Here is an 11,158-nt window from a genome sequence, read left to right on the forward strand (position 1 = left end):
ACTGATATGGCCTCAGGTGTTCTATGTTTTCAGTCCATTTGTTATAGGTCTAGAGTGTGTTCTATATGGCAGCTGTCATATAAAGGATAAGTTCTTGTGCACAGCCCCAAACGTCAATCAATCAATCAATCAGTCAAAGCTATTTTGCGCTGAGGTTCAACTAACTGATTGCCTCATCAGATATCTCAGTTTCATCGATAAACTGATTTTACAATTCACGTTTTCTCACCAATTATTATTTGATAAAAAATATCTAAAAAATATTTACTGAATATTTTTAGTTGTGGCTCAGTTTTATAGAATATTACATACTTGTTCTTATTATCAAATATGTATCCAAACAAATGACCTTTCTCCCGTCATACGACCGACCCCGATAGCACAGTTGGTAGAGCATCCGCTTCGAGAGCGGTAGATCCAGGGTCAATCCTGAGTCGTGTCACACCGAAGACGTTAAAAGACCTCGCTTGGTGTTCATCATGAAGGGGATAGTGCAACGACTGATTGGCCGGTATCAGTATAATGGCTCGGGCGCGGCGTCTTACTTGCCTCGGTAAGGCATCTCAGTGAAGCAGTACTAGATAAAAGAGCGCTCTAGACCTGCCTGCAACAAGGAGGCCATTACATGCCCTCTAAGGACCTCTTCGTCGTCATATGACTGAAAAATTGTTAATTACGACGTTAAACCCCAAGTACTCAATCACTCCCGTCATACACACGGTATGTATTTTTGTCTGGGGTTTTACGTCATACTTAATTTTCAATCAGCTGACGACGAGGTGTAAATAGGTATGTGTACATATAATGTGTCTTCCTGTGGCAGGGCGAGTACATGCCCCCAAAGTGCTGCCAGACACCCCTCCCAGTCACATTACACTGGCAACGAGCCTACCAGTCTTGTTTTCTTGCTGTAACCTCTCTGTGTTGAGCGCCACCGATGCGAGGCAGCAACAAGTACGACTTCAAATGTCTGAAGGCTACCTACCAGGCAGTCTTCAAATATTTGAATGCATTTAAGTCTTCAAAAGCACGGTTTTCAGTTGTACGTCTTCATTTTTCAGCTTTCCTCCACTGTAAAATAGAACACATTGACACAGAGTGTACACAACGCAAAGTCTAAACTTACAGTATTGTATATATAACATAATATGATTATATTGCGTTGTATACGTAGCATTTTCACAGCAAGGTGAACTGTTTACGATATCTTCTACTCACTTACAGAGAGAGGCATTTCCACAATGTCATAACAACATGTGGCTCTGACCACAATGTAAATATTTTCCTTACGCCTGATCCATCCCGAGGTTTAGTCAGTACTCACTGTGCAGAGCAGTTGTCGCGCCATACAATGTTCCGTCTAATATTCATAATGTACTCTGTCGAAACCAGACGACAACCCGCCATTGTCACACGAGCTCCACATGAATTTATTACAACAGTGCAGCGTTCACTGAAAATAATTCTATAAACCAGTGTAAATGACATGCCTATGTACCGCATGATATTCATTTCACAGCCAAGAGAAGTAGGTATCTAACAGCCAAAACAAGGTCTATTTTACAACAAGGTTATTTATAAGGTCTTCCACTCGCGATAAGCCCTTATAACAGCTAAACCTGCTAACTAGAAGTTCATACTAGCTGGCCTTCAAGTAAATCCTTTCCATTACAAAGCTGTACAAGGTAACCCGCTATTGTTGTATGTTCGAAGTGTGCCATATAAATGACATAACAACGGTCTAAATCTCAATTTAACAGAGCCGAGGGTGATTCATGCATGCTGTAGCCAGCTGTTACAGACCAACCCCGCTGTATATGTATATACAAACCCAGTAGGTATATAAAGCTGTGAACATACCTACGTGGTATACCATAGCCTGGTGCGAAAACATCGTAGTCACAGATATATAGAGATCCAGTCGGTAAACAATGAGCGTGTCTGAGGAAAACCGAGCAACGTTTGATCGTTTTTTCAGAGAGGCCGACGTGAACAATGACGGGTTTTTGAATATTAAGGAGCTGAAGACGATCTTGTACAATATAGGATTCAGAGGCTCGGATGAAGAAATAGCAGTAAGTGGAACTTGCTAGTGTTGTGTTGTTAGGTGTGAGGACGGGGCGGGGGAGTGGGTGTCTTGCTACGGAAGTTTGTGTCACATTGCACTGACAGTAATGGCCGACACGGCTCATGTAATCTCTATGAAATCCCGCTTCACAACATAAATGTTCTTCAAAATCATCACGACTGAAAGTTGAACATAAATTTGATGTAAACATGTAAATTTTGATTAAAGTGTGATTTACCCTTCCACGTATTTCACGCCAAAAATGGTGGAATTTTAAAAATTCTGGACAGACTGATCATTTTACGAAAATCAGACCTAGAGGCCGGCCCTTAAACTGACTTGTCGCAGACCAGATCGGAAGTAAAACCTACCAGTGTATGTCCCATGGCAACTGTTGGTTTGGAAAGGTTATACTTTGGCACCAATGAGAATAATTATTTCACAGCACATTTCAGTGACACTGTTCATTTCGCTGTATAAAATGAAGAACTGGCTAAGACTATAATTAAACTATTTCTTCGGGTATATCGTTAGCGACAATTAACTGTGGAGAGCGAATAGCAGATCGGAACTGACGGATGATTACCACGTACAAACTTGTCATCGACAAATAAATCAGTCTTTTATTATGTTCAAATGCTCTGTTCACCAGATGACTTGGGCCACAACAGTGGCTTGAAGGTGGACAAGTTTTAATATGCCGTCAATGTCAAATCAAGGCAAGCCAGAGTATATGTGTACTCTCGCTATACTAGGGCGTTTTTATACGTAACTAGCCAGCCGTGGCAAGTTTCCCCAAATGTTGGAACAGAGGCAATACACGGTGTTTTCTTCTGGGGCGTATTTCACGTCTTAAGTGTGTCAAGGATACCTACGGGACTTGTACCGGGTACTGATACCTGCATCGGAACTTTAAATCATTTTCAAAAGTTCTGAAAAAGACTTATAATATAAACTGAAATATCAAATCACAATGCATTTTTATTCTTGTGCGTCGGAGCTGCTATACAGTACACTTTACTTTCCAGCCTATGTCATAATCAGATATGGTACTGGAGCGTTGGTATTTTAAACGCGCTAACAGATGGAGAGCTACAGAGTGAAAGCAAGTGAAACTGGGAGGGTGGATATGCAGCCACGAGTCCTTGGCAGAAAGAAAGTAAAACACTACCATCAGCAAAAACGCCCTGTTTGCAATAAAGTCTTGCACAGACTCTCAAGTAATAGTTAGTCACCACAGGTTCAATATACTGCTAATATTTATGCTGCATGCATGATGCATGTGTTAGCACGAATGAAAGAATTTGAATTCGTACTCCCTCTCCAAATGAAACCCGCCATATTGCCTCGTTTTGGATTAGGCTGGCTCCTCTCAGTGTCTGCAGCGCTCAATCCGTCCATCAGCATGAATAAACCAGGTCATACGCTGAAAATATTAATGACACAGACACGTGTTTATAAAAACACACGCATTAATATGCAAGCATCTTGCTATTTTTATTTGAACGCAGACGTCTTATCTATAAACGCGTTACATGTATATGGTGGGACTTGTTTTAGTGGCATTTAGAAGTTGGCGCGGAAGTACACTGGACATCGCTTATAGATTTACAATTTCTTGGTTTATTGTCACGACGTTTCGATGCAGATACTAGCATCGTTATCAAGTGATTGAAGCGTCGTGACAATAAACCAAGAAGTTGTAAATCCATTAGCAACGCCTTGTCCGGTGTATATGGCGGGACTATATACGCATACGTTTGTGTTAAAAAAATAGGCTGGCATCCTTTTTATAACATTGACGTTTTCAGTAAATTATTTCCACGTTTTCTCCAAAACATCGATGTTTTATAGAAAAAATATGACATGTCTACTAGACTGGTCAAATAGCTGCTTTTGCTGTGTAGCATACTGTTATTCTTTACAGAAAGGGTAGGCACCAGAACTGGATTTCTTATCAAGAGCCCAATCTAGGTATGGTCACAAAACACCACAAAAATATTCCAACACTGCAGCTTAATAACTCGGATAAGCTGAAAACAGGGTTATACCTCGAAATAAATATTATTCTACAGTAAATTTTATTCAGCGCAAATAGCTCCATGTCAAGAATTTCGCTCTGACATGGATTTGTCCAGCACCTAATGGATTTGTCCAGCACTTAATGGATTTGTCCAGCACTTAATGAATTTGTCAGCACTTAATGGAGAATGTAGGAATTAGGTAATAAACTATATATATACATCATTGATTACATACCTTATAGTAGGGCCTACTTAAGTCAAGTCAATGAAATCTGTGTACAGGTCGTTTAATTTGGCCTCCGTATGACCCCAGCTAAATTTAATGACTTCGTGGGGATTTATTGGAACTTCATTACGCAACTGAGAAACAGCTGCACTCAAGACCCTAGAGAATGGCCTCGGGGACGGGAGAAATTGTTGCCACCGGGTCTTTACCGACACTATTTGAACCAATCAGACGCCCTAATTATTTTCCCAATTCGATGCTATGTTGGACGGTACATGAAACCTTGTGTTAGACCTGCCCAACACAGGCCTTCAAATCACTGACGATTTTGACATGTGTACCTGTCGTCAAGCCAAGAATCCTGTCATGGCTAAAATTGGCCACATGACTATCACCCTACATGTACATAGCAGCCGAAAAAACCGGGTTTGCACGTTTAACTGCTGAAATTTAATCACCTAGAATTAATCGTACCTCGAATCCCTAAAAAATAAGGACAATTTTGGGTCCTGGTATTCATGTTAAATTAGTTTTTGCCGGGTTGCCAGCAGTGGGAACGTTCGACCTCCGCTATATATATATATATATATATATATATATATATATATATATATATATATGTCTGTCTTGGTTACCGTTTTACGTTTTCTTCGCTCTGCAATGCCTTTATCTGGCTTATGACTGATACCTCTATCCTAGGAGTTATGCTATTCAGGTAAAAATCTATTTTACACGTAGGAAAGTTCGCCATTTCCTCATCAAAGGCCGGTGGTTTTCTCCGACCACTCTGATTTTCTCCAGGAGAGCCAGGTTTGTGTTGGGGGAGTAAGAATCCACGGCACCTGGTCCCTTTGCATTGTTTTATTTCCATTGTTTATTAAATGTGATGAGAACACCACCATTTTTGAGTAATTCCAGTCAAGTGAGGTTTTATAAACGGCATTTAACATCACTGCGTTTTGGCTCTTTTAGTTTTTGACCATATTGTGATGTTTTTCCCCGTTAGTTGCTACTTCTGAAACATTTATATTAACAGTTAGAATAAAAGCATAACTGAGATAAACTGTCAAGAGAACGGATTTAACCTGTTACTCTTGACCATCACGTTATCATCGCTGCTTTACTCTTGATTTATTCTGTATTTTATACAGAAAACCGGAATCAAATAAATAAAAATAAACCCACACCTGGCTGTGGTCTGCGTGAAGTGAGAAGGAAATGTCACAAATAGGACATAGGCGCATCCTGTAGTCTTAAATACGTTGCATCGTATATTTTTTTACCTGTTGAGTGTACATAGGCATCGAGGATTCGCTGGTCAGTAAATCGGACATCGAACTTCAACTGACGAACTTTCCCGCTAGTGACACACAGCTTGTTCACCCGATGACCGAGCTCGGGCTGGACGCCATATTGGTGGAAGGCACTTGACGTCCAACGACCTTCATGCACGACCGCCTGAACAGCCAGACACCAACGTTGTACATATAAAAGCAAAGAGATTAAAACCAGAAAAATGAAGACATTGTGTATTTTGGCAAATGGTCACAGGTAACGGCTGGAGTATATTCATGTGTAAGGCTATTTCCAGACTAAGTTTAGTCCAAACTTTTAATGTAAACACTTAAAATAGCAGCTTACACGTCTCCCAGCACCATGCCTTAAGTAGACTTAGATATAGAAAGGCAGTGATGTTACCTACAATCTATTAAACCTCACTGGTCTAGAATTACTCAAAATACTGTGTTGTCATCTCATTTAATAACAACAACAAGAAAAAATGCAGAGGGACCAGGCCTCGGGAATGCTTAATCCACCAGCAGAATCCTGCTCTATGCAGGAACATGATATAAAATACTGTAGTATACCAAAGTAGGGACGACGGTTGATAGTTGGCAAATGATCTCATGTAACCAGTGAAATTCGGCCTCTTTGTCATTTTACCTCAGTTGAGTGTTTTATTCTAAATCTATGCGTCGAATTAGACATTAGCATTTCTCCCGCCAAAATTGAGAACGATGTGCGATGCGGAAGAATCGGATAATAGTTAAACGCAGTTCGCTGTTTGTCCGGCCCAAACCATCAGACACAACACGGTTTGTTGTACGTTGTTCTGCAACTTCTCCACAATTTAATGTTCATCCATGCTTAAACAACTGAACCTTCCTTTCTCGAAACCTTGAAACTTGAAGCGTCTGCGGAAATTCCACCGACTGACATCAATTATGCAAAGCGTTTGAGAGATTTGCTAAGCTGTTTTATGAAGCGAATATGTTTTAGCTCAGACGACATTCATGGCTAAACATCTACACCTTATTAAATGTAAAAATTCGCGCTGTCACTTAAACCAAAGGTCGACATGGCAGATGCGACGTAATTAATTTAAATTTAAGATGTTTTCAAAGACTGTGGGCGACACAGAATCAAATTACAAACACATTTGGATTTTCTTTACAGGTATAAATAGATATTTATTGACATTGATTTATTGGTTTCTACAGGTTTCTTCTTGTCTTGTCTCTGCTCAGTAAAACCGATAAAAGAAATCTAATGTAAAACTAACACTGTTATATAACACGATGGTGAACACCACCAAAGAAATTCGGTGTATTTGGGCTTAATTTCAAGAGTAATGTGAAGAATAATCTGTGTAACAGTTCAAAAAAGCTAAACGCTTCAGTTTTTTTTCCAAAATCAATCGACTTATGCAAAATATATGAACCAATACCATTGAATACTCAACCAATCAATCAGTTAATCAGTCAGTCAGGTGACCAGTTTGTTGACCAATCATATTCACAGAAATTACTTAATAGTGAAGCGCAGCCTTCATCTGCGAATTTTTTCAATCTGCTGATGTGTAAGTTTCGGAATTAATTCACATGAATTTTTAATTTGATCAGTATACTGAATTGATGTTCGATTATATCATATCAGTTTTTTAAACAACATGATTTGCCCTTTTTTTTATAACCCATAATGTCCTAGTTATTTCACGCGCCGATTGGACATTTTGTATGAATAATGGGAGACCAGGGGGACCTGGTTAGAGCGTCTAGTAATACCACAGCCTTTAAAAATGGCACTAAGAGGTTAGAGCAAGGAATTTGCTCGAAGGCGGCCTTACGTCAGGATGTAAGTCAGTTATATAGTAAGGGGCGGTTGTTTCCCTAAATTTATAAGGTTTCCTCCTCCCATAACAATCGCGAAACATTCCCGAGAACATCAAAATAAATAGATTTATTTATTGTAATCACCCTCTCATTAAACTATATTATAACACTATATTATAACGCTATATACACTATATTATAACACTTTATACACTGTATTATAACACTTTATACACTATATTATAACACTCTATACACTATATTATAACACAACATACACTATATTATAACACTATATACACTATATTATAACACTATATACACTATATCATAATCATTGAATCATTGAGGTTTTTTTTTTGTATTCCTTTATAATTTATCCGGAGCAGGTGATCCTCTGTGATAGAATTCAAAAGCCCAGATTTAATTTTCCTGCATGACATTTAATTTTTGTTCTGGAGCTAAAAACACTCCAACTCAGACTGTGACTATAGAGTTGCTTGTATTAGTGTGTTGTGGTGCCCTAGTGTGTGAGTGAAGAGGTGATAAATTCACATCAATGAGAGCAGCTGTCTAATTGGTTACTCGAAACTCCCGCACTCGAACACGAGAGTGAGATGACGCTTGTTGTCATGGTAACAAGCAAATTTCATGTGTTTCTATGAGACTGTTAAGAGTTGAGGAAAATGCTATACAGAGACAGACACACTGAATTACAACTAACTTTGTATCCTCATTAAATGGTGTTGCTCAACAACTGTTTTGATTCGAAGCGTTGATCATCTGATATGGGTTTTAGAAAAGCGTACATTTGTCAGATGAAAGTCATTAGTTTTCTGCTTTATATTTGTGCTGCAGAAATACATTTACAAATATGCAGACACGATACAGTTATCCGTCTATAAAAGTTATCCGACTATAAATGTGACAGTTGCCTGTCATTAATTCAAATTGTCGGCCTAAGTTATTACTGCCATAATATCAGATTGCACGTTAGGCTTGGGAAAAAAAATTGCGTGTGATTTTTCTCTTCAACTAGCAATGTATGACCAACAAGATTTCTGTGATACAAATATGCATACATTCAAAACTGCTTTCTTGTATTCGTTTAATAATGTCTACACGTTTATTTCTACCTTTTCCCGTCTGAAATATATGTTAGCTGTTAGCTTTACAAAACATTTTCGGTTACAGCCTAATGTAAGTATATTTTATTTCAACAAATATGTTGAACCGGTTACCTTCCCCCACAAGTGAGTATGTGAGTGCTCAGGGTTTAACGTCGTGCTTAAAGGATTAGTGTCCGGATTTTTTTATTCGTTCATAATAGGCTATCCCTGTATATATTGTTAAATTGTGAAATCTCCATTCAGTGTTAAAAAACGCTACAAGAAATACAACAAGCATGTCGAATTTCTCCACAAAATGGTTTGCTGCTCTGCATACGGTTGTAAAGAGAGGTTATCGAAGGACCCTGGATACTATTAACTGAACTGAAAACTGAGAGATAGTGAATGTCTGTACACCAACGCCGACGCCCGCACCGTAAATGTGCAGGATAAAATCTACAGCTGACCAGTCCATATTGCTAGTGCGGTCGGAAATGTCTGGACAAAGATCAAATACAAAGTGTGATTATAGACACTATAACGCATGTATAGGGACTGGCCGGAGATGTTAGTGTCGTAAGTCGGAACTTCAACGTTGTCCACAATGAGTTCAAATCGATACGGCAGTATGTTTGCTTCTGTGTTGTTGGAATCCATCTCGAAAATGACATCATTGTGATAGGAATTCCCAGGTTATTTAGGCCAGCTAGACTTTAGGTTGGTCATCGATGACGTCACACTCTGAGCCGTACCGGCAGTCAGGCGGTTGGCTGGATATCGGCGACGGCCGATTGTTTTCAGTGGATTAAAAGTCATAATTATGTTTCTCACAATCCCTCCAAGTAATATACTGCTTAAACAGGTTATACTATTTATAATTAGGTCCAGTAGCTAAAACAAGGATCCCCAGCCTTGTGGGCAATCGCTGGATCATTCGGCAAAAGCTTTTGTCTGGGTACAACCGATCAGCTTCCGATCAGTGAGGTCGCCGGTTCGAATTCAGGTGTCGCCGGTATAGGGCTGTGGATTTAGGTCAGGAGATTTGTCTCCTGAGGATTACTCACCTATCTGAATTCTATCCACAGTTCGTAGGGAATAGGGACCAAGGAACTGGGAACTGGGAATTGGTAAGCAACTTTAGCTGTGTGGTTTACTCCGTGTATTCCAGTGTGACAGTTCTAATTCACCAATAAAACCATAGAATTCAGTGACATGTTCTCAACACGGTGTTAAACAACTATGGACTAAGTGTAAGTCAAATGAACCTTTCTTTTTCAGAAAATTTTCGTGGACTTGGTGTCAGCCGGCGAAGATAAGGTGACATACGAACAGTTCATGACTGAGATGTGCAAAATTCCACTCAAGGATGTCAAGTGAGTTCCTAAAAATTGCAATAGACTTATTTTCCTCTAGCTCAGAGATCAGCTGACAAATGTTTTCAGCTTTCCTTCCAAATTTACTAAAACGTCGACACGGAGCGAATTGTCGCATCAACTCGTCGAATTACATCAGCCAAACAAAAGCAGGTCAAATGTTATTTCATACCATTTGTAGAATTCGACACATCGCACCCTTTGAATGCACGGCTTGTGGAACAGCGCTTCATTTTTTTTTATTTTCGATTAGCTGGCTGAATTGCACCAATCGACACAAAATGAATCTATTCGAAGACTTTTGTCTGTTTGACCGTTACCGATTCCACAAAGCTGGTGTTTACTTAAGTCAAAGTTAGAAATGTCATGTAAACACAAAGTTTCTCACGCTAAGGGTTGAAATTGAGAACGTTTGTGTTATGGATGCCTGGAGGCAGTTGGTTGGTGGCTATCCCGGCTTTTTTGACAAGGATTTTCCACCCATAGATTGGGGCGTAAAACACTAATCACCCAATCGATCAATCAATTTAAACATTTCTTGATTGTCCTGCGTCACAAGCTTGTCTCCCTTTTCTCCTCAGGGACAGCGAATTACGAACTCTCTTTAGGACGTTTGACAAGAACGGAGACGGAAATGTGACGAAAGAGGAACTTTTCCATTGTTTGAAAGAAAAACAGTTTGATTACACGGAGGAAGAAATGGGAGAAATTCTGGCAAAAGCTGATAAAAACAAGGACGGGAAAATTGATTATGAAGAGTTCCTGTCGGCACTGAAATAACCATTTTTTTGTTTGTACTTGCTTGTTTTGTTGTGGACACTCGTTACTGGTCGAAACTGTTTAATCTTCCTAAACTGATCTGAGTTTCTTGGGTAATCCGGTGATAATTAACAAAAAAACCTGTCGGAAACGAGCTTTGGGCATTTTTACAACTGTTTCTTTTTACGATAAATATATAAAAAGTATCATATATATCTGTCGCTACTTTTTCAGTTATTTTTTTAATAACAGTAAATTATATAAATTATGCTAAAATGTACAGAAAAGCAGAATCTTTATACTAGGCATTCGTGATTGCGGATTTTTCGCGATAAAATATCTTTAGAAAATGCGTCTTTAGAAATTCCGATGACAAACACTTCTTTCTTCCAGAAAGTTACTTGGAATTTGTTGCAATGGAGCGGTCTCCATGGCTGTATTCCTTTTTCTTTATTTCTTTATTTGATTGGTGTTTTACGCCGTAGT

General features: G+C 39.1%; 1 protein-coding gene across 1 annotated transcript; it reads left to right on the top strand.

Annotated features, from left to right (window-relative positions):
• Positions 1–1,893: 1,893 nt before the first annotated feature.
• Positions 1,894–10,885, top strand: LOC135477979 (calmodulin-4-like). Its single transcript, XM_064758215.1, has 3 exons — positions 1,894–2,075; positions 9,819–9,913; positions 10,495–10,885. The coding sequence occupies exons 1-3, from the start codon at positions 1,932–1,934 to the stop codon at positions 10,691–10,693; spliced, it is 438 nt and encodes a 145-aa protein (XP_064614285.1). The 5' UTR covers positions 1,894–1,931; the 3' UTR covers positions 10,694–10,885.
• Positions 10,886–11,158: the final 273 nt, after the last annotated feature.

Source organism: Liolophura sinensis, chromosome 11, assembly GCF_032854445.1.
Source record: "Liolophura sinensis isolate JHLJ2023 chromosome 11, CUHK_Ljap_v2, whole genome shotgun sequence".
In the NCBI taxonomy this organism is placed as follows: Eukaryota; Metazoa; Mollusca; class Polyplacophora; order Chitonida; family Chitonidae; genus Liolophura; species Liolophura sinensis.

Excerpts from the sequence above, each read along its gene's own strand:
- LOC135477979 (XM_064758215.1), top strand. The coding sequence starts at position 1,932 with ATGAGCGTGTCTGAGGAAAACCGAGCAACGTTTGATCGTTTTTTCAGA. Across the intron at positions 2,076-9,818 it reads GCTCGGATGAAGAAATAGCA|AAAATTTTCGTGGACTTGGT; the intron begins GTAAGTGGAACT and ends TTTCTTTTTCAG. Across the intron at positions 9,914-10,494 it reads ATTCCACTCAAGGATGTCAA|GGACAGCGAATTACGAACTC; the intron begins GTGAGTTCCTAA and ends TTTTCTCCTCAG.